This window comes from Nycticebus coucang, chromosome 3, assembly GCF_027406575.1.
Source record: "Nycticebus coucang isolate mNycCou1 chromosome 3, mNycCou1.pri, whole genome shotgun sequence".
Taxonomy (NCBI): domain Eukaryota; kingdom Metazoa; phylum Chordata; class Mammalia; order Primates; family Lorisidae; genus Nycticebus; species Nycticebus coucang.
In genome coordinates this window covers 53,427,374-53,452,069 of record NC_069782.1, presented here as the reverse complement: position 1 = coordinate 53,452,069, position 24,696 = coordinate 53,427,374, and the positions used below count along the sequence as shown (strand labels likewise).

The following is a 24,696-nucleotide window of genomic DNA, read 5'->3' as shown; positions in this document are numbered from 1 at the left end:
TAAGTTGAAAGCATGCTTTACAAAGTAATGTGGAGGAAAAAAAGAGAATCTTAAGATGATTTTTAAGTTTTCTCAGCCAGTTTTGTAAATGTCTGTGGCATACCTCAACTGTATGATGAGGCAGTTAGGGCAGACAGTTACCATTTCATCCTGGGAAGAAGAGCAAGGTAGAGAAAGACCCAGGAACAACACTGGTACTCACATTCATGGTCCTAAGTCTTGCTTTGTGTACTATGAAAATAATAAATGCCTTTTCTGTTTGTTGCAAGCACTTTTAGAAAAGGAGTCAGCATGGAGGCATCTCATTCCTTCATCCCACACTCAAATTATCAGTACGATCTTGTGAAGCTACCTCTAGAACATGAAGCAAATCATCTTCCAAGCCACTGTCATATGGTACCTTAATCTATGGATGCCAAACTTTTAGATCCTGTACTTGTTCAGTAAAAGGAAAATTAACAGGCACCTCCATTATGATGAAAATAACCTAATATTTATTGAGCGTTCCCTATAATATAGGTACTGTTTTTGTGCATATATACATAATTATAAATTATATGTATTTCCTAATGTGCATGCTAATGTGTTACATATATTACAAAACACGAAAGTTTTAAAAGGTGAGATAAAAATGCTGAACAATTTTTATAATGCAAAATTATTTTATTCTCATTAATAAATAAGTTATACACACATATATATTTTACATATACTTAATGAGAGGCATTTGAATGAATGTTACTTTGTTTCTGAAAATTTAGTTTTTATCAATTTGTGGTCCAGGTGTACGTCTGGTCTAAGTTCTGCATTTAAAGTTAAATGGGGCGGTGCCTGTGGCTCAGTGGGTAGGGTGCCAGCCCCATATACTGAGGGTGGTGGGTTCAAACCTGGCCCAGGCCAAACTGCAATGAAAAATAGCTGGGCGTTGTGGCAGGTGTCTGTGGTCCCAACTACTCAGGAGACTGAGGCAAGAGAATTGCCTAAGCCCAAGAGCTGGAGGTTGCTGTGAGCTGTGACAACACAGCACTCTACTGAGAGTAACGAAGTGAGACTCTGTCTCTAAAGTTAGATGTAATGCTGCTGCTAACTCACAGATCTGTGTGTAAGAAGTACATCTATCCCTATATCATTATACTCAGTTTCCAGTTGCAGTGTCAGTTATGTGAAGGTTTTTCCAGAAAATCATCTAGCAAAGTTCCATCTTCCCAAATACTAACAAATTGTTTCTGCAGATTAATCAAAAGATGTTGCATGCAAATATTATTTTTAAAAAAGAGAGAAAAGAAGAAAACCCACCTTTATTTGGATTACAACTAACCAGGCAGGAAAAGGTTCTGTTTCAAAGTTTGTAAGTATATACATGTAAATGTATAGAGCAGAGGTCTGCAGACTACAGCCTGCAGGGTGAAACCAGCTTATGTTTACTTTAGTCTAGTTTGTGAGCTAACAATGGTTTTTACATTCTTAAATGGTTGGAGAAAATAAAAGAAGAATGCTCTGTGACATGATAATTACGTGAAATTTTTAACATTACTGTATAAATTATAGGACAAATACAGTAAGAATAATTATAACCACAGAAGTTTGTTAATGGAAACACAGTAGAGAACTATAGAAATAAAATCTTACATTACGTAAAGTTGTGCATGGGGGAAGCAGAGTTTAGAGTATTTGCATGTGCCTGAAGTTGTTATCAGCTCAGACGGACTGGTGTAACTCAAAAATGTTCAACGTGAACCCCATGATGACCACAAAAACACAGGTACAGTAGATACACAAAAGATACAAAGAAAGGGAAGTAAAGTACACCGCTACAAAAATCATCATAGTCACAATAAAAGGCAGCAAGAGAAGAATAAGAAAACTATAAAAAAGACAGCCCCCCCCCACCAGAATGGCAAGAGTAAGTCCTTACCTTTCAGTAATTACTTCAGATGTAAATGAACTAAACTTCTCTATCAAAAGGTATAGAGTGGCTGAATGGATTGAAGAACAATCAACTGTTGTCTACAAGAGACTCACTTTAGATATGGTTACTTATAGGCTGAAAGTGAAGGAGTGGAGAAACATTTTCATGAAATTGGTAACAAAGAAAGCAGGGCAAGCAAATGAGAGATGTTAAGTCATAACTCTCAGAAGAGACAAAGATTGTCATTACATAATGTCAAAGGGGGAGATTGAACAGGAAGACAAAACAATGATAAATACAGTTTTGTATTACTTGCTGATGGGGATGTGTTCTGAGAAATACATCGCTAGGCAGTTTTGTCACCATGTAGTTTCATCCTTAGGTGAACAACGTAGCGTGTACTTAATTACACAGACCCAGAGGGTGGAGCCTATTACACGCCAGGCTGTATAGTACAACCTATTGCTCCTAGGCTACATGCCTGTACAGCAAGTTAGTGCACTGAAAGCTAAAGGCCGTTATAACACAGTGGTAAATATTTGTGTATTTAAACATATGTAAGTATAGAAAAAGTATAGTAAAAATACTATCTTATGATTTCATGAAATCACATTGTATATTCAGTCCATTGTTGACTGGCATAATAAATGGTACATGGCTGTATATGTTCACCCAACATCAGAGCACCTGAATATATAAAGCAAACACTGACAAATCTGATTGGAGAAAGAGCAATGCAGTAATATAAGGGAACTGCAGTACCTCACTGTCCCTAATGGATAGATCATTCAGACAGAAAATCAATAGGAAAACAGCAGAACTGAATAATACTGTAGCCCAAGTGGCCCTAGCAGAGTACATGTACAACTTTCCATACAAAACAAAAGAATGCATGTTCTTCTGAAGTTCACATGGAAACAGTTCATGTTAGGTCCCAAAGCAGGTCTTGAATTTAAGATCAAAATCGCTTGAAGAAACTTTTCCACCCACAGTGGAATCAAAGTAGAAATCAGTAACAGCAAGAAAAGAGGAAAATCCACACATATGTGGAAACTAAATAACAGTACACTTGAACAAGCCTTAGGTCAAAGAGGAAGTCAAAAGGGAATTGGAAAAATATCTTGAGACAAATAAAAATGAAAACATAATGTACCAAAATTTATGAACTGCAGCAAAAGCAGCTAAGAGGGAATTTGTGTCTGAGTGCCTATGTTATGAAAGGGTCTCGAACAGCTTTTTATCTCTCAGGAAACTGGGGAAAGAACCATACTTAGTCCAAAGTCAGCAGAGGGAAGAAACTGGTAAGATTAGAGTAGATACGGAGAATAGGAAGATTATAGAAAATGGAAACAAAACTTAAGAATTTTTATTGAAGAAAATAAAACCAACAAACTTAGCTAGATTAACTAAGGGGGGGGGGACCCACAGAATGAGAAAGGAAAAAGAGACATTACAATGGGTGGTTCAATAAAAAAGATGATAAGGGATTTTGGAAACAACTATATCCAATTAATTGGATAATCTAGAAGAAACGGATAAATTCCTGAAAACATACAAGGTAACATAGTGAACCAAGAAGAAATAGCCTGAATAGATCAATGACAAACACAAGATTGAGTCAGTGATCAAAAACCTACCAACAAAACCCACGGCTTCACAGGTGAATTCTACCAAACATTCAGAGAAGAATTACTATCAATTCTCCTCCAAGTCTTTCAAAGGTAGATGGGAGAACATTTCCAAACTCATTTTATGAGGCAGTATCACCCTGGTACCAAAGCCAGCAAAGACATAACAAGAAAAAACTGCAGGGTGACTATCCCTGATGAACATAGGTGCAAAAATCATCAATAAAATACTAGTGAACCAAGTTTAGTAACACATTAAAAGGATGACACAGCTCGACCAAATGGGATTTATTCCTGGGTTGCAAGAATGGTTCAACATAGGCCAATCAATCACTATGATATACTGTATTAATAGAATATTGTATAAATCACACGATCATCTTCATAGATGCAGAAAAAACATTTTACAAAATTTCACATCCATTTATGATACAAACTCTCAAGAAAGGTATAGGTGATGTAGAAAGAACTTACCTCAAGACAAATAAGACTGTGGAAAAACCCAAAGCTAACATCGTAATTCATGGAAAATTGAAAGCCTTCCCTCTAAGATCTGGTACCATGGAAGTGTTCTGTTCTATTCAACACAGTACTTCAATTTCCAGAGAGAGCAATTAGACAAGAAAAGGAAAAAGCCACCAGATTGGAGAAGAAAAAGTAAAGTGATCTCTATGTGTTGATGTTGTGATTGCAAATGTGGAAAATTCTAAAGATTCAACAACAACAAAAGTTAAAACTAATAAATTTATTAATAGTAGATTTGCAGGATACAGAATCCAGGGACATTTCTATACACAAACAATGATCTATCTGAAAAGAAAATCAAGACAACAGTCCCATTTACAAAAACATCAGGAGAATAAAATACTTAGGAATAAACGTAACCAAAGAGATGAAAGACTTGCACGCTGAACATCATAATACGTTGGTGAAGGGAATTGAAGAAGACACAGGTGGGAAGACATTGTGTTCATTGAGTGAAAGAATTAATATTTGTGAACTGGGTAGGAAAAAAAAGAATATTTATTCCTGGGTTGCAAGAATGGTTCAACATAGGCCAATCAATCACTATGATATACTGTATTAATAGTAATATGTCCATACTACCCAAAGTGATCTCCAAATACAGTGCAATCTCTATAAAAATCCCAATGGAATTATTTTACAGATATAGGAAAAAATAATTCTAAAATTTGTATGGAACCATAAAAGAAAAGCCGAATCAATCTTGAGCAAGAAAAATAAAACTGGATGCATCACATTTTATGATTTCAAAGTGTATCACAAAGCTACAATAATCAAAACAGTGTGCACTGGTATAAAAACAGACATATAGACCCATAGAACAGAATAGAGAGCCCAAAAATAAGTCCATGCTTTACAATTGATATTTAACATGCTAAAAATATCCAGTGGGGAGAGGATAGTCTTCTTAACAAAGATGCTGGGAAAATAGTACATTCATATGCAGATGAATGAAATTGGACTTTACCTCACACTATAAACAAAAATCAAATCAAATTGGATTAAAGGCTTAAATTAAGACCTGAAACTATAAAATTTCTAGAAGAAACAAGGAAAAAACTTTTTGACCTTGGTCTGGGAATTTTTTTTTTTTTTAATTAATGGGTAACAGGGATAAAAAGCTCAGATGTGTATTGAGTTTTTTAGATGACACCAAAGCATAGGCAACAAAAGCAAAAATGGGCAAGTGGGACTTAATCAAATTCAAAAGCTACTGCACAGAAGTCAACAAAATGAAAAGGCAGCCTATTGAATGGGAGAAAATATTTGCAAACTATATATCTGATAAAGGGTTAGTATCCAAAACATGTAAGGAATTCAATAGCAAATCCTATTAAAAAGGGGAGGGGGAGGCTGAACAGACATTACTCCTAAGAAGACATACAAATGGCCCACAGGTATATGAAAAGGTGCTCACCATCCCTAACTTATCAGGTAAATGCATATGACTCTCCCAGGAAGTAACACCTTACACCTGTTAGAATGACTGACATCAAACCACAAAAGATGACACGTGTTGGCAAGGATGTGGGGAAAAGGAACCCTTGTATGCTGTTGGAGGGAATGTAAGTTGGTACAACTGTTGTGGAAAACAGTATGGAGGTTCTTCTTCAAAAAGTTAAAAATAGAGCTACTATGATCTAGCAGGTGTACTTGTGGGTGTATATCTGAAGGAAACAAATCAGTATCTTGATGAGGTAGCTGTACGTCCATGTTCATTTCAGCTGTATTTACAATAGCCAAGACATGGAAACAACTTAGATGTCCATCGATGAATGGATACAGAAAGTGTGTGTGTGTGTGCGCACATGTGGGCATATTATTCAGCCTTAGGAAGGAAATCCTGCCATTGGGGACAACGTGGATGGACCAGAGGGACATTATGCTAGAAGAAGTAAGCTGGATACAGAAAGACAAAGGCATGATCTTCCTTACGTATTAAATCTGAAATAGTTGAATTCACAGCAGCACAGAGTAGATTGGCAGTTCCCAGGGGTTCAGAGGTGGGGAAAGTGGGAGTTGTTGGTCAGTGGTACAAAGTTTCAGTTACGCAGGAGAAATAAGTTCTGAAGAGCTAATGTATAGCTTGTTGACAGTGTTGTATGCTTGAAATTTACTAGAAGTTAGATCTTAAGTATTGTCACTACCACTACCAAAAAAAAAAAAAACGTATCTATGAGGTGATGGCTATGTTAAAAGAACACAAAATATATAAAATGCATATTTCAGTGTTTATAAATTTTTACTGGAACAGCCACATCTGTTTATGTATTGTCTGTGGCTGTTCTCACACCACAAGAGCAAAGCCCAGTAGTTGCAACAGAGACTATATGTGGCCTGGAGTGCAAAAATATACAGTACTTGGTCCTTTACAGCAGAAGGTGGCTGGTGCCTGGTACAGATGATACTTACAAATCTTACTCAGTTTCAGAAGAACAGAGTGATGGGAAAATTTTCAGACTTCTTTGAATCTACCTTTTGATGTCTTTGTCAGTTTGTAAAATCCTGTTTGTCAACTTTTTTTTTTGTTTGTTTGTTTGCTGGGGCTGGGCTTGAACCACCACCTCCAGCATATGGGGCTGGCACCGTACTACTCTGAGCCACAGGCGCCTCCCCAGTTTGTCACTCTTTAAATGTTGCTTCATCTCCAGCTAGCTCTCCCCTTTCCTTTTGGGACCCCCATTACATGCGTGTTGTACCTTTCACTGTATCCCTTAGATCTCTAGTGGAAGAGTCACGTAAAACCCCACCTCGCTTTTCTGGGTTTACTTCTCCTGGATCTTCACCCCTAATTCTTCACCATTTTGTTAGCTCTCTGATTCCTTCTCACACATTAAAAAATGCTCGTCCAGCTTTTCTAATTGTTCTCCATTGGAAGTTTGGTCCAAATTGCGTAGTCCACTACTAATGAAAGCAGAGCCCGTTTTCTAAACATTTAAATAGATTTTCTCTCCATAGTGAGTTACTTTTGCATTTATGGTTAAAATGCTTCTTGCCTGGAAAGGTAAGATTAGAAATGTTTATTGTGTATCTGCCAAATAGTCTTAAGTTGATAGCCACTTATCATTATAAAAAAATTAAGCAAATTTGAAGCATTTGTTATTTTTAAGGAACATGTTTGACTCACTGTTAAGTTTGGTAGCTCTTAAGGACTTTGCCAAGATGAGCAGCATAATGGCACATGGAATATTTTTTTCCTTTTTTTTTCTTTTTCCTTCTTTTTCCCCAAAAGGTGTGGCATACACCAAGGCCCCACCCCCTCCCTCCTTCCCTCTCTCTGCTCTTCCTTTCCCCACCCCTCCCTCCTCCTTTCTCTCTCTGCTCTCCCCTTCCCCCACCCCACCATGTCCTTAATTGTCATTAATTGTCTTCATATCAAAATTGAGTACATAGGATTCATGCTTCTCTCTTCTTGTGCACATGGAATATTTTAATGGTTAATTTCATACATCACTATAGTAAAGACTCTGATTTAAACTATTGTGATCTGTAAATTCACATTCATGGGCACACACAGACTGTAATTCATTATTGTGCTATAAGAGCAACATGAACCAACGAGAAACCAGCTGCCCGACTCTGATCTCGAACCAACGGGAAACCAGCTGCCCGACTCTGATCTGGAGAATGTCCACTCTTCCACTCTGCTTCTGGGCAGTTCACAGACCTCGTGAGAGTGCCATTGTCAGATAATCTCTGAAGCTCATTTCTTTCCTTTCTTCTTTACAATAAACTGTACATTGAAATTCCAAAATGTAAGTTCTTACATCTCAGGGGATTAACTTAAGCACTCTCCAATTCAGTCTTAATCTTTTATAGGAATTATTCTATACAGCAGCATAAGTTTTTAAAAATATGAGTAAGGTATCATTTTCTTCCTTAAAAAAAGGTAAGGCTTTATATTGTACTTAGGATAAAACTCACAGTTCTGACCCTAACACTTATTTGATCATTAGAATGTAATCAGAACGTAAGCTTCCTGAGAGCCAGGGACCTTACCTTTTTCTCAATATATAATCAGCACCAAGCACAGAGATGTCATGAATAAATGATGAATAAATGCTATATGAATAAAATGTGTTAAATACTTAGAGTTTCGTATTTGTGGTACTAAAAAATGAAGAGCCTATAAAAGGGTGAACTCTGATTTCTTTTTCAGGTTGCTTTGCCCCAAACCATCCCTAGATATGGACATTTGTTTTGGATGCTTCAAGGCTTTTTAGCTGTCATTCCTGTAAATTGCGGCTTTACTGATGTGTTAATATTTTGACTCGTCCTTCCTCTGTGTCTTTGCTGTGACTAATATTAATAATGTGAATATAGTGACCAAATTACAAAAACCTAATGACAGAGGCAGTTGGCTTTGACACATGGGCTGTTGTCTTGTTTTCCTTCATCACGTTTACAGTCCTTGCACACACATTGATCTGAATGATGGAGCCCAGTGTGCCTCCCTCAGTGGTAAGAGGACGAAAGGACGGCGCCTGTCCTGAGGACTGGGTCTCATCTCTTGTCCACTGCTGTTTGTGTAGTTGACATTCAGTACCTTTTCTCAGGCTGACTTAGGGCAGCACACTTTGATTCAGTCATAGACACTTGGCAAAAGATTTTAGAAAACAAGTGCTGAATCCTTGGTTTCCGTAATTGGAGTCGTTACGTTTTCCAGGAAGCTCATAAAATGGTGAGAGAAGCGAATGTCAAGCAGGCGACGGCAGAAAAACAGCTGAAAGAAGCACAAGGAAAAGTAGGTTTTTGCTGCTTTCAATAGTATAAAATTCAAATAAATTTGTAATTATTGTTTTATTTATTTATTTTTTATTAAATCATAGCTGTGTACATTAATGCAATCATGGGGGTATCATGCGCTGGTTTTATATACAATTTGAAATATTTTCATCACACTGGTTAACACAGCCTTCCTGGCTTTTTCTTAGTTATTGTGTTAAAACATTTATATTCTACATTTAGTAATTATTGTTTTAAAAATACTTTAATGTCTATTGGATTTTGTTCTGATGTAAAAGTAGTACTTTAGATTTGGAAACTTTTGAAAGAAGAAATAATTGTATCTACTACATAGATATAATTAATATCCATTTATATTAGAGCCAAATAATTGAAAGCCTATAAATCACGTTATAAAAAGGATTATATAAGTACATTTTAAAATTATTTTCTTAATTCACTGAGAAAAGCCATCTAAATGCTATTGGATTTTACCATTCTAGAAATGAGCTACTATAAGTAATCATAAGCTATTATATTTTGAAGATTTAAAATATTTACATAAGTTAAATGTTAGATATTTTGATAATTTAAAAATTTCATTTGACACTGTGAGTAGTAGCTGAATCCAAACTATATGGAAACATCAAAAAACTTGATTTTTAGAAATACAAGTTAAAATTTTCTCTATCTTTGTAAGTGTTTTGAGAGAATGGCTGACACTTAGCTGCATCTGTCATGAAACAAAGTCTATACGGGACTATGTTGATGTCTTTTCTAGATTGACGTCCTTCAAGCTGAGGTGGCTGCGTTGAAGACACTCGTATTGTCCAGCTCTCCAACGTCACCTATGCAGGAGCCTCTGCCAGGAGGAAAGACACCTTTTAAAAAGGGGCATACGAGAAATAAAAGCACAAGCAGTGCTATGAGTGCCAGTCATCAGGACCTCAATGTGATGCAGCCAATTGTAAAAGACAGCAAAGAGGTAGCTGGTCCAGGACCGTTCCTTCTGACTCTGTTGACACTTGTTCATTCTCGTCACTGAGGTGTCAGTTATTTTTACCAGCAAAATTTTCAGTACAAAATAAATGAGATATTAAGATGGGGGACGCTTTGTCTAGAGCTGGCTACTTTCAGGGATTCTTGAATTCTGTTCTCTACCTGGCTGATCTTGGAGTACCTGCTGGAGACTTGGCAGGTTTCTTACTTTCAATATTTCACTAAGGGAGCAGTCTGAGTTGTATAAAGGAGAGTGAGTGGCTTTTATTACCTGCCCAGTCAAAAGGTGTTGCTAGAGTGCTCTTAAAAAGTAAGCATGTAAGAAATGGCTTTATTTATTATTTATTTTTTTATTTTTTTGGCCGGGGCTGGGTTTGAACCCCACACCTCTGGCATATGGGGCCGGCCCCCAACTCCTTTGAGTCACAGGTGCCGCCCATAGTGGCTTTTATTTAAATTCTGGTGGAAGCAGACTTTCATATCTGCTCCTTTATAAAGGAATCCTAGAGGTCATTCAGATAATTAAGCAATAAAAAGTAGAAATAATGGTAACTTCATCATTTTCAAAGATACTAAGATTACTGAGACAATGTAAGTATTTTGAACTGTTTAGAGTAAAAATTGTATAATTGTAAAATATTTTTAAATTTAATCCTTGCAGTATGAGGAACTTTTCCCAAGGGGAATGATCAGTAATTCACAGAGTACCACTCTCGTGTTTTTTCTTTTCTTTCTCTCTCTCTCTCTCTTTTTTTTTGGACACAGAGTTTCTGTTGCTTTGCCTAGAGTGTAGTGACATCATAGCTCACAGCAACCTCAAACTTCTGGGGGCCCAAGCGATCACCCTGCCTTCAGCCTCCTGAGTAGCTAGGACTGCAGGCACACATCACTGTTCCTGGCTAATTTTCCTATTTTTAGTAGAGATGGGGTCTCACTCTTGCTAAGACTGGTCTCAAACTCCTGACCTCAAGCAATCCCCTCACCTCAGCCTCCCAGAGTGCGGGGATTACAGGCATGAACCACAGATTGGGACCTCTTGCTTTTTCTTAAAAGCTGTATGCTACGTTATTAAATTGCAGTTTACCATTGATCTTGAAGAAGATATGTGAATTTACTTAGTTAAATTTTTGCATGGAAGCCAGGGGTTTATTAAATTGAATAACTAACTTTATTGCCTATGGTAATTGAATTGCATTTTGATTAGTTATTAAATAAAAAGATGCTAGTGAGAAGTTTCAGTACTTGATCAAATCTGAATGTAACAAAATTTTAGATTCACGATGGTTTCTGTTAAATAGGTAAGTTTTTTTAGTTGTAACTTTAATTCTAAATTCTTTGAATTTAAATAGCATTTGAAATTGCTTGTATAACTTACATATATATATATACATGTGTGTATATATTTATTTTTTTTTTTGAGAGTGTCTCACAATGTCACCCTTGGTAGAGTGCCATGGTGTCACAGCTCACAGCAACCTCTAACTGTTGGGCTTAAGTGATTCTCTTGCCTTAGCTTCCCAAGTAGCTGGGACTACAGGCACCCGTCACAACGCCCAGCTATTTTTAGTTGCAGTTGTCATTGCTTTTTTTAGCTGGCCTGGGTGGGGGTTCATGTGGCCGGCACTGTAACAACTGTGCTAGGGGTGCTGAGCCACAACTTATATTTTTGTTCTTGTTTCTCAATTCATTATGTGTAAATACCTATTCTTTCCCCCTATTACTTACACTAAAAACTTTAAATGTTCTTCTCATGGAACATTTAAAGGTTCATTTTTAGTTTTTGAAATCCCTTAAAATATGAATAGGGAGCATATGAACATCAAAATAATGACCTTTGCTTTCCAAGTATATTCTGATGTTTTGTGAAAAGCTTGTCAAAAAGTCTTATTAGATAAAGGAAACACAAATTTGACCTGTGCGAGTTTTAGAAAAAGATGTAACAATCTGAAGGAAATGGAAACATTTCCATGTTTTGTAGGGAAAGCACTCAGCCATGACCTTACAACATCTTCCATACATTTTTTTTCTTTTTTTGAGACACATTTTTTTTCTTCTTTTTTTGAGACAAGGTCTCACTTTGTCGCCCTCAGTAGGGTGACCTATCCTCATAGCTCACAGCAACCTCAAACTCAGGCTCAGGCGATCCTCTTGCCTCCTCATTTTTAAAACATTGCATGCTTACATACGGACACCACCATCAAGGCTTCCGGATCAAGCCACTTAGTTTTAAATTTGAACTTTACAGCTTTCTTCCTGTGTAAACTTGAGCAAGTTCCGCTGGGGATTATAACTGTCTTGCACAGTTGTAAAGGTTAAATGTTTATAAAGAGCTTGCCATATGTAGTTCCTGGAAGAATCAGCTGTTAATATGTGGTTTAAATTCCCACTTTTAAACTAAGACCTTTTCTTACAATACTATTTACCTGCTGTAGGATCTGTGTTCATTTTTTCAGTAAACTTTACAAAGAAAATGAATTTGAAAATGTGAGTAGTGCTTATATGGTAATATTACTATTTATCCTTCTGCCTTTAGTTTTGGTTCAAGGAATTTATGAATTGGGATGGAAAAAAATACTCCCATTGAGATTGCCATCATACACCTTAAAACAAAGTATGTAGGAAAGCTTGGATGCACTCGACCTTTGTTACTTCTTTTTTTTAACTTTTTTTTAAAGTCATATATACATAGATCATGAACACATTTATGCCTTTATGGGATTCAATGGGTTATTTGTACAAATTAAAGTGCTTACATCCTACTAATTAACATAGCTTTCACCTCATTTGCTTAATCACAGTGTTAAGACATTTGTGTTCTATTCTTGATAGATTTGACTTGTACCCTTGCAATATGCTCCATAGGTGTGGTCCCACCATTAACCCTCCCTCTACCAAACCACCCCCCTCCCTCTATCAAACCACCCCCTCCCTTCCCATCCCCCTCTCCTTCCCTCCTTCATCCTGGGCTATAGTTGTGAATCATCTCTCATATGAAAGTGTGAGTGCTTATAAACTGGTTTCATAGTAGTACTGAGTACATTAGATATTTTTTTTCCATTCCTGAGATACTTTACTAAGAAGAATATGTTCCAGCTCCATCCATGTAAGCATAAAAGAGATAAAGTTTTTTAATGCTGCATAGTATTCCATGGTATACATATAACATAATTTATTAATCCATTCATGGGTCGATGGGCACTTGGGCTTCTTCCAAGACTTGGCAATTATGAATTGAGCTGCAGAGAACAATCTGGTTCAAATATCTTTGTTGCCAAGTGGTTTTTGGTCTTTGGGATATAAACCTAGTAGAGGAACAGCGGGTCTACATTTAGATCCCTGAGTGTTCTCCAAACTTCTTTCCAAAAAGAACATACTAGCTTGCATTCCCACCAGCAGTGCAGAAATGTTCCCTTTTCTCCACATCCACGTCAACATCTGTAGTTTTGGGATTTTGTGATGTGGGCTAATCTTACTGGAGTTAGGTGATATCTCGAAGTGGTTTTGGTTTGCATTTTTCTGATGATTAAAGATGATGAGCATTTTTTCATGTGTCTATAGACCATGCACCTGCCTTCTTCAGAGAAGCTTCTGTTCATGTCTCTTGCCCACGATGAAATGGGATCACTTGTTCTTTTGTTATTACTAAGTTTGAGTTCTCTGTGGATTCTGGTTATTAGACCTCTGTTGGAAATATAACCTACAAAAATCCTCTACCATTCTGAGGGTTGTCGACTTGCTTTACTTACTGTGTGTTCTTGGCTGTGCAGAAGGTTTTTAGTTTGATCCCAGTAATGTATTTTTGATGTTGCTTCAATTGCCTGGGGGGGTCCTCCTTGTAAAGTATTCTCCCAGGCCAATTTTTTCAAGTTGTTTCCCTGCACTCTCTCCAAGAATTTTTATAGTTTCATGTCTTAAGTCCATTAACCAGTGAGAGTCAATTTTTGTTAGAAGAGAAAAGTGTGGGTCCAATTTCAGGCTTCTACAAGTTGCCAGCCAATTTACTCAGCACCATTTGTTAAATAGGCAATCTTTTCCCCAATTTATGTTTTTGATAGGCTTATCAAAAATCATATGATGATAAGTGTCTGGGTTTTCAATTCTATCATAAATCTACCTCTTTATTTTTGTGCCAGTACCATGCTGTTTTGATCACTATAGATTTATAGTATAGTCTGAAGTCTGGAAGTGTGATACCTCCTGATTTGTTTTTATTTCTCAGTAATGTCTTAGCTATTTGAGGTTTTTTCTGTTTTCATGTAAAACAAAGGGTTAATTTTTTTTTTTTTTGCAATTTTTGGCCAGGGCCAGGTTTGAACCCAATACCTCTGGTATATGGGGCCGGCGCCCTACTCCTCTGAGCCACAGGCGCTGCCCACGAAGTACTAATTTTTCCAGATCTTTAAAGTATGACAGAGGTACTTTAATAGGGATTGCATTAAATTTGTAGATTGCTTTGGGAAGTGGAGACATTTTAACAATGTTGATTCTAAAGAAAATTATAGACCAATATCTCTAATGAATATTGATGCAAAAATATTGAATAAGATCCTAGCAAACAGAATCCAGCAACACATCAAACAAATTATACATCATGACCAGGTGGGTTTCATCCCAGGGTCCCAAGGATGGTTCAATATATGCAAATCTATAAATATAATACATCACATAAACAAAATGAAAAACAAAGACCATATGATTCTCTCTATTGATGCAGAAAAAGCTTTTGATAATAATCCAGCATCCTTTCTTGATCAGAATGCTTAAGAAAATAGGTATAGAAGGAACATTTCTTAAACTGATAGAGGCCATCTACAGCAAACCCACAGCCAATATTGTATTGAATGGAGTAAAATTGAAATCATTTCCACTCAGATCAGGACCTAGGCAAGGTGGCCTATTGTCTCCCCTGCTTTTTAACCTTGTAATGGAAGTCTTAGCCTTGGCAATCAGGCATGAGAAGGCAATCAAGGGTATCCAAATAGGGTCAGAGGAGATCAAACTTGTCACTCTTTGCAGATGATAAGCATGTGTATCTGGAAAACCCCAGGGACTCAACTACAAAACTCCTAGAAGTGATCAAGGAATATAGCAGCGTCTCAGGATGCAAAATCAAAACTCACAAATCTGTAGCCTTTATATACACCAACAATAGTCAAGGGGGAAAAACAATCAAGGACTCTATTCCCTTTATAATAGTGCCAAAGAAGATGAAATATCTGGGAGTGTATCTAACAAAGGACATGAAAGATCTCTATAGAGAGAGCTATGAAACTCTGAAAAAAAGAAATAGCTGGAGATGTTAACAAATGGAAGAATATGCCATGCTCACGGCTGGGACCTCTGTTACTTCCCTGTAGACTGCCTGAGTGAGCTGTGCTAGAGGAAAGTTGGAGCCGCGGGGGTGCACCGGGAGTGGGGGAGAGGAGCAGCCTAGCGTCTAGGAGGGAACAGAGACTGCTGTGGGGGACAGAGGGAGGGGCAGCTTTGAATCCCAGCATGTGGCACTGCGCTGAGGGAGCTGAGGGAGCTGAGGGTCTGCAGGGAAGAATGCTTTTAGGGAAACTTTATTAGGGAGAGGGGACAAGGGGGACGATTAGAGGAGTGAATAAAAGGCAGCTGTGAGTGTGGGTGGTTATTAATATCTCAGATGGTAGTTACTGGATGCCTAAGATATTCCAGAATCACCTACATAAATGTTGTATTTTTTCTGATAGTTGATGTAGGAGGCTATATGTGGACTTCTTTTTTAATCTCTTTGCTTATACAATAAACCTTTTTTTGTCAGTTCGTTTGGGCTTGCCTTCAGATGATAGCAGAACAATTCCTGTCATTTTTTATCTCATGTTAAGTTTCATAATTCAGTCTGTCTTACTTTATTCAAATTCTTTATTGCATTAACTTGGCTCAAAATTACTTTATGATTATTTTTGGAAAAGACTTGTCAGTTGTTATATCCAGTACATTGTGTACCTGTGTCTTGAGCAGAGCTCCAGCGTTTCAAGGGGCTTGGGGTGCAGGTGAGGATAGTCACAGCAACAGTGGACACGGTAGTGGGTACACTGAAAAGGGCCAGGCCGCCCTTTGGGGGTCATTTCTTTTAGTAGAAAAATTGCTACCAGGTGTTATAACTAATCAAGAACAGTTTGATTTATTATTTTTAAATGAAGAACTTCTTCCTTCTGTAATGTTTAAATTTGGTTTTGGTTTTATAAAGTGGTTTTATGTTTGTACTTTTTAACACTTTTTTTGTGTTTTCTTTTGGTTTGTTTGCTAGGCTGATTTATCTCTGTATAATGAGTTCAGATCTTGGAAGGATGAGCCCACCATGGACAGAACATGTCCTTTCTTAGACAAAATTTATCAGGAAGATATCTTTCCATGTTTAACGTTCTCAAAAAGTGAGGTAATTTTTTTTCATTTTCATATGAATGCATTATAGTTGTTTATATGCTTTTTAGTAAATCATGTTGTGTATTTCAGTATCTCTTGCCTAAATAAGTTGTTGTAAAATGTCGTGTTTTACCACTTTCTCCATTCCATATTAGGATCATAGTAATTTCTTAGCATTCAGTTATTGAATATGTTTCCTTAGTTGAGCAGAACACCATTTGCATTAGCATGTGTATTACACTGGAGTGAAGTTTGAAGGATCTGTGGGGCACAGGGTTTATTTCTTGTTTCTCAGTCCAAGGTTCAGTGTAAGGGGAAGTTCTCTTCACATTCTTTTAAAGATGTTTGTTGAGTTTACCTGTATGTGATAATAAAAGTAATATTTAGTTTCTTTATCTTTAAAAGAGGAAAAATAATACCTTCTTGTCTATGCCATAGGGTTGTTAAGAGGATAAAATGAAGTAGATTAGTAGATAAAAAAACTTTAAACAATTTTTAGGCACTATATAAAGTCATCACCTCACTGCACTCCAGCCTGGGTGAGAGGGAGACCCTACGTCTTAAAACAAAATAAAAAATTAAAGTCATAATTGTAATTTGGTTTACATGTGAAAAGTTTGTCCACAATTAATATTTAAGGAATTTTAATATTAAGAATCTTATGTTAAGTCTTTTAAGTCTTTTTTTTTTTTCTGAGACAAATCTTACTATGGCACCCTCGGTAGAGTGCTGTGGCATCACAGCTCACAGCAACCTCCAACTCTTAGGTTTAAACGATTCTCTTGCCTCAGCCTCCCAAGTAGCTTGGACTACAGGTGCCCGACACAGTGCCCGGCTGTTTTTTGGTTGTAGCTGTCATTGTTGTTTGGCAGGCACAGGCCGGGTCGAATCCATCAGCCTGGTGTATGTTCTCGGTGCCCTAGCTGCTGAGCTGCAGGCTCTGAGCCAAGTCTTGATAGGAGTGAGTGTTGTTTATTGTGGGTTTGTACCTGGCTTCCGGTAGGCCATTCAGTAAGAGTGATCTTGCCAGACTGAAGAAGTTTGCCTATATCATCTGTTGTATATCAGTTGCTATCTTCTTCATCTGGGCATATAATTATTTGATAATGCAGCTAATTCTTTTATAGACTCACTTTTGTGCACATAAATACAAGTTTAGAAAATATATAGTTATAATTAGTATGTGTTGCTGTTGTAAATGACCAATATTAAAAAATATTACATAAATTTATCAGAATAAAGCATTAGGATATTCAATTTGAAGTGCCATTAACAGTAGATTTTACTTGTGGGTGAGGAGTGAATAGATGCTGGAATTAATGCCTTTAATCCTCTTCCAGATAATGGGAAAAGTTACTTCCCTCTGACTGAATTGCCTTTCATAACAGTGTTTGAATTATGAAAGAAATCAAACCAAGATTACATGATTTCTTCCTTTTTAATTGGTCAGTGCCACGCTAATGGAACTTGGGGAAAGAATAATTTGTAAGATTAGCTTACTGTACAATATGTGGCATTTAATACTTTTTATTTTTTTTTAAGTTGGCTTCAGCGGTTCTGGAGGCTGTGGAGAACAACACGCTAAGCATCGAGCCGGTGGGGTTACAACCTATTCGATTTGTGAAAGCGTCTGCTGTGGAATGTGGAGGACCAAAGTAGGTTTTCACATCCGTGACGTTTTTCCGAATCTTTATAATTTTTATGTGTTACAGTTAGTTTTCCTAGCTCTAAGTCTCCTCAGAGTGCTGGTTAGAGTCCATGTGGTCAAAAAAAAAAAAAATCCCTGGACACTGTGGGATGGAGCCGGTCAGATTCAGTGTCAGAGAAGAGCCTTGTGGTCCCAGATGTGCGCGTGTGGTAGGGTCTGTGCAGGCTTGTGATTCAGAACTTCTTTTTTTAAATGACATTTCTTGACTTATTAGTGGATTGTGAAATCAGTTTAGTAGGGCATAAGTAGAATCTTTGTTTATTATGCATAAATGTATTGCCATGGGTACTGAGTTTCTGTGCAAAATACTTCTTTCTGAGGGTGGCCATCAAAAGCACTTTGGGAAGAAACTAAGATAAGAGTAAGATAATACTAGGTCTGATCAGACATGAGAACAGGGTACCCAGAAGACTTGGCTGATTTTCTCCTTTCATATTGTTATAAAGCGTCTCACTTGGATAAACAGTTCTGCCTTTCTCTTGAGAGGCTTGCGGAATTTGGGAATAACCCTTCAGAGGTAAGGCTCCCACAGTCCACAGCAGGGCAGGCCTGTCCATCCATCAGTCCTATGAGGAGAAAAGAGTGACCTCAACAGTACCTAAAACCTTTGGCAGAGGAAAAGATTTTGCCTAAAACTAAGGCACAGTTGTGCCTTGGCCTCTGTTTAAAAAACCACTCGGAATAGCCGGGTGTTGTGGCGTGCGCCTGTAGTCCCAGCTGCTCTGGAGGCTGAGGCAAGAGAATCGCGTAAGCCCAAGAGTTAGAGGTTGCTGTGAGCCGTGTGACGCCACGTCACTCTACCTGAGGGCTGTACAATGAGACTCTGTCTCTACAAAAAAAAAAAAAACCACTCGATGCCAGGAGTTCAAGACCAGTCTAGGCAACACAGTGAGATCCTGTCTCTACAAAAAATTTAAGTTCTAGCCAGGCATGGTGGTGTGCACCTGTAGTCCCAGCTAGTTGGGAGGCAGAGCAGGAGGTTCACTTGAGCCAGGAGTTTGAGGTTGCTGTGAGCTGTGGTTGTACCACTCTGGGTGACAGAGTGAGACCTTGTCTATTATAGAAAAAAAGACAAAGTATGCTTGTTAAGTGGTTAAGAGGCAGATCAATAAGGGGGACTGGGAAGCCAGAGACAGCTCACAGAAGGCAATAATTGACCCATTTAGGGTTATTTTGAAGCCAGAAGGCAATAGCTGGGTTGAGATGAACTAAACAGATCTGTGTTAAAACCTGTTGTAGGAGTCGTGTGGTTCTTCCTGCTTCCTGTTCACCCACCGTTCGTCCCCAGCTAAGTTACAGAATGTTGGTATGTAGGTGACTGCTTGTGGAGGGTACAGATCACATGTTTGCTTCATAGGCTACACATGTACTTCCCCCCACGGTGCCACAAGTTGGCCCAACAGCTTAGAATTTTAGCGAAAGGATTTACTTTGTTAAAATTCTACAAACACCTAAGAGGTTTTATCGTGACCTTTCAACCTCCCAAAATGGAGAATTAAATCAGTGATAGCAGTTTTCATACTTTTTAGGTCTGTGTCATACCTTATTTTAAATATAGCATATAATAGTTTTTATTGCAGAATTTAAAAATTTTGTTTACATTATATATCACATATATTAATGCACTTGCAAATATCATCAACTGATGAAAAATGGGAATTAACAGCTAAAGTGGTCTTACAGTATTTTAGTAGAATAATTATCTGGTTTACTTTTAGCAAGCAATTCACAGAGTGTAAGATACTGTGCTTTGTGAGAATGGGGCCAGAAGCCCAGGTGTTTATAGTGTGTCTCATGCGGGAAAGCCTGGAGAGGGAAACTGTCCCCAGGGATCCTGTCGTGAGAGGTAAGGTGCCCTGGCCGCAGCTCCTGGGACCTCGGCATTGAAGATAACGACTAAACGAATGGCACAGTGCTGTAGGGATTTTGAGGAAGCCAAGGTCGTTCCTGTTGTGACCAGGGACATTCTTTGAAGGGAGGGAAATCTGATCTGGGTTTTGGAAGCTTGGGTGGAATTTGGGTAAAGAACGGTGCAGACAGCGGAGGTCCTAGGAACAAGTGAACAGTGTGCTGAGGGGAGCGTGAATGGACGGAGAAGAGAGATGCGGCCGATGGCAAGAAAGGAAGATCAGATGGGGTCGGGGGACGGGCAAGAGAGGAAGGGTTCAGAGATGTCTGACTGGAAGAGGGGTTTGAAACGGTTTAGGAGATTAAGAGGAAAGGCTCTGGTTTGAGAAAGAAGATTATGGGTCCAGATTTAGACATGTCAGTATCCCCACCTAACAGTGGCCAGCGAGGATTCGACATCTTGGGACTAGAGCTGTAAAGAGGTGCTATAGTGTGTTGGAAATAATTGGAAATCTTAACATTGAATTCTGACTCAAATGAAAATATATTAGGTGTGGCCAGTTTACAGAATGGTTTTAGAAATGACTTCATTTACGAAATACTTCTTTATTATTTTAAAAGCTGATATTTACAACCACCTCAGCAGAGCTCTTTCAAAATTAGACAAAGCAATAGACAAACACAGATTTATGTATTTTTCCAGAACAATAATATGTAAGTTGATTTTTATGAGTTTGATGGAACTTTTTCCTCTTGTGTAAGTTATACTTTGGAAATTTCCAAACATTTCCAACACTTGGACCTTAAACTTCTTCTTCTAAATATTGCTACAGATGATTAAAGGAATTTTCTAATAAAAGAATGAAGAAATCTCTTCGAAAAGCTAGGAATTGGTTTGTGATTTGAGTAGCTACCTCCAAAATTACTCTGTTTCAGATACACATTTTTGTGTTTTCTTAATATGGGGGGCATATTTGTATCTTATTTCTTATAAGTAATGTGAAATGTAATGGTCATTTAATTTATAATGTCACATACAATGCTATTGGCCACTTTATTTTACTTAGAGTTGTGTTAATTTTGCATTGATGGGATGAGGTACTTGTGCTTAGCCAAGTTCCTGCATGGGAGAGAAGCTGCTGGAATGGTTCAATTCCAGTCCCATCGATAACACAGCTTGATCTCACGGAGCCATAGGCTGGGACAGGTGCCTGGTCACTTATTCAGCAGGTATCGAATGTCTGCCCTGTGTTGGGCACATTCTTGGTGCCAGGCATTTAAAGAAGAATAAGACACAGTTGCTGCCCTCAAGGGGCTGTAGCCTAATTCCTATAAAAAAGTTCTTGTGCCAAATTTTAGACTTCGTGGTATGCAGATAGAAAGGATGGTATGAAAAGTGGGGTCTTCTGCGTGTTACCCCTCGTTCGCCTCCCGAGGCCTCACGTTCGCGTATCTGAAGGCAGCGGCCAGACAGGAAGGTGCCTGCTCTGAAAGCTCTCACCCTGTGGGCTGTCCACAGCTTGTTCTGAGACTTGCTGTCACCATTAGGGTGTTGTCAACTGAGAAGTTGGAGTCCTGGTGGAAAGCTGGTCTCATTAGTAATTTACCCTGGGGCAGGACCTGGACCGACACCTGGTCAGAAACAGAACCAGGGTCAATGTCAGAGTGTTAAGCTTGTGGTGGAACCTAAGTCCCCTAAAGGCAGGAACTTTGTCTCCCAGCACCGAGAGGTGCTTGGTGTGCAGTGGGTTCTGAAACATTTGTTTTCTTAATTGAATGAACAGACAACTTGCATAGAAGTTTTTCATTACAAAAAACTAAAATTTACCATTATTTCGCAGAAAATGTGCTCTCACTGGCCAGAGTAAGTCCTGTAAACACAGAATTAAATTAGGGGACTCAAGCAACTATTATTATATTTCTCCTTTTTGCAGATACAGGGTAAGTGACTTAATCATGAATTTTCATAAAGCTTGCTTTGATTTGAGACATTTAACCATTCATGACATTTTTTTTCCTTTTGGCCTAGATCACTTCTGTGTGTAACTTTTTTACATACATTCGATACATTCAGCAGGGACTCGTGAAACAGCAGGATGGTGAGTGTTCTTAAGTTTTTGTAAATTCTTACCTGAAAGTTCAGCAAAAGGCACCGGACCTGTGGCGATGCTCACATAGAATCAGTGTCGGCTCATTTGCATAGACTTCGTTTTATAGTTTTATAGAAAATGTGTAGAGACCTCAAGAATAAATGTCTCTTTTAAAAAATACTGTATTTAATCTTTTTCTTGCCTCATTTTCCTCTTCCTTTTGAATTTTAAGCAGGACCAGGGCTACGTGATCAACCTTTGACAGTCAGTGTGGGCAGAGTACAAAGCTTGTTGAATTTACTCCTTAAGAGATGAAAACAAGTGGTCAGATTTATTTTAATGTCTGGAAACCACAAAGGAGCTAACAATAAGTTTTTCCTGTATGTTCTGCTTTCACGTGTGAATTAATAAAATGGTTGTGAGAGTAATTCTGAATGGAATGAAGATCGTTGTATGCTAAATCAGCACACGTGTGCAGAAGATCCTGCTGTGTCAGGAGAGCCGACCTCGTGCAAGGGTGTTAACATTTTTAATACAGTTTCGTATTAAAAAAATCTTTAAATATCAGGCATAAAACCTCATATGGCCTGATAGCCCCAAAATGGTATTTCTTGAGTACACTTGATTGTTTTAAGATAGAAACAGCAGATACTGGGCTAAGGACAGGTCTTGTGTTCGAAGTTGTAGGGCATTTTCCTGATTATATTTTTATAAGCACTGAAAATATTCTTGTGCTTTAAAGCTGTTAGAAGCCTCCTGTCCTTCAGTCACAGTGAATCTTAACTCCATGGAAAAATTAATCATGCTCATAAAAACTTAATTTAGCCTTTTTCAAGCTCTGGTAGGTTGAAAAAGTCATATGTATTTAGATTCCAATATAATTGGATTTTTAATACCTAAAAGAATAGGGCTAAAACCTGTCTCTGACTTACATTTAGTTTCAAAAGGCTGGGCAACGTAAAAGTAGTCTTTACACTGTGTAAAGCTTGTTGTGACTTTAATAAAATTGAAATCTTTTTTGAATACCTGTTAGCAGGTAATATGATTTAAACTGGAGAACAGATGATTCGTGTGAAGTTAAATTGTCAAGCATGTTTTTCTCTTGTTAAAAAGTTTTGTAGGGAAGACTGAAGGAAGTGTCATGTGGTGGTGATGGTGAGGGTCCCCCCTGGATTCTGTCACTCTTCCACTTCACAGGATTTGTTATATAGGATACACCTTGCAGCTTTGTAGTAACAAATATTATTAACTTTAAAATCTATTTATTATATTATCTGCCTTGTGCCAAAAAAGGATTTAGGGAAGCTAAATGTAAAACAGGTGTTTCAACCTTGATGCTGTTGGTGTTTGCAGCTGGCTATTTTCTGTGTGTAGAGCTTGTTACACGTTGTCAGTAGCAGAGATTCCCAAATCCCTTGGGGGGCAAATCTCCCCTGGTCAAGAACTGCTGATCTAAAGGAATCTAATCTGCTCTTACATCAAATGAAGACCTTTTCATGTCTGAAATATAGAGCCACATCTTTTCACTGAGAGTGGGAACTTACAGAGGTATGGGTAATGAATTCATAGCTCCACTACATTTATTTTTATTTCTAATTTTCATCAGACGTAAAATCTTTTCCTGTCATGACAAAGAATATTGAGTTTTCTGGCTTGTCTCTTGTTTCCCTGCTTTCCTGTTCATGCTCTGTGAGTGTAAATGAGGAGTAAAATGGGCAGGGTAAATCATGCAAAGTAGAGCATGAGGGCTCCTAAGTTAGGTGATGAGTCTAGAATGCGTGAACAGAGTGGACTCACTCGCAAAGCGGCATTACCACTGACTCAGCTCACTGAAGTGTCTATTGTTTTTTTTGAGCTAAAATGATAGCCTTTGATGTATCTAACAAGTAATTGGACAAAACTGGTAAATCTTATTTACGGATTCTCACCAGTTCATGGAAGAGTTTGTGTAAAGTAAAGAATGTCTGGGCGTCAGGTACATCATCAGGAAACACCTGACTGACGTTCAGTTCGTCTTAAAATTGATGCAAAACATTAAAAGTAAGATGGCATTTTATGATTTAAACGTCTCTCTCTTCTCTGTTAGTTGATCAGATGTTTTGGGAAGTTATGCAGTTGAGGAAAGAGATGTCATTGGCAAAACTGGGATATTTCAAAGAGGAACTCTGACGCTCTGCGTGGGACCACACATGAACCTCCCTGAACAACTGAGAAATAGCTGAATATTTTTATGGTTACTGGATATTTATTTCCAAGGAGTGGGCCCAAGCAAGACTTTCTCCTCTTTTTGCAAATCACTCTAAGAAGCTCCGAGATTTCTTTTCAGATGACTTACGCCGTCTGCTTACTCTTTAGTTGAACACACTCTAAAGAATAACAGGTGTACTAGTGACTGTCATTTATAGGCGAAAAAAGAAAACAAAATAAATACATGTTAGACTGAATGTGTGTGTCTGTTTTCTCTCCTAGCTCTGACATGGCATTCCGGGTCAGCAGAATGTATTAAATAGTAATTTTCAAATTGCATAGCAGGTGCCTTGTGAGAGGCAAGGAAGAAGGCTGGATGGGCAGGACTCACCTGCCCTGCTCACCACCACTGGAATGGCTCTAGTTTTCTCTGATTTACATGTTAGATTGTAAACAAGATTTTATGTGAAGACAGACTTCTGCTGCTAACAGGTTTGAAAGTTACTGTTTTAATCATTGTGCTCTCTATAATTTAAAGAATCACTTTATTATGGTGACTTGTAAAATATAACAAATAGGAGGTAGTCAGAGTTTATCCCCGAGAGGTGTTCTTGAGCATCTTGGGATGTATTCACATTTTACATATGTTGAGCACTACAGTGACACGGGAGGGGTATAATGATAAGT

General features: G+C 38.0%; 1 protein-coding gene across 2 annotated transcripts in view; it reads left to right on the top strand.

Annotated features, from left to right (window-relative positions):
* The window catches only part of RAB3IP (RAB3A interacting protein), a 70,270-nt gene extending 46,004 nt beyond the window's left edge, over window positions 1–24,266 (top strand). For both annotated transcript variants that reach the window (XM_053584919.1, XM_053584918.1), the window contains exons 5-11: window positions 8,729–8,806; window positions 9,569–9,772; window positions 16,061–16,189; window positions 17,719–17,831; window positions 21,574–21,673; window positions 21,762–21,831; window positions 23,909–24,266. In XM_053584919.1, coding sequence (XP_053440894.1) covers window positions 8,729–8,806; window positions 9,569–9,772; window positions 16,061–16,189; window positions 17,719–17,831; window positions 21,574–21,673; window positions 21,762–21,831; window positions 23,909–23,991 — 777 coding nt within the window. In that variant the 3' untranslated portion in view covers window positions 23,992–24,266. The remainder of the gene's footprint in view (window positions 1–8,728; window positions 8,807–9,568; window positions 9,773–16,060; window positions 16,190–17,718; window positions 17,832–21,573; window positions 21,674–21,761; window positions 21,832–23,908) is intronic.
* The last annotated feature ends 430 nt before the right edge of the window (window positions 24,267–24,696 follow it).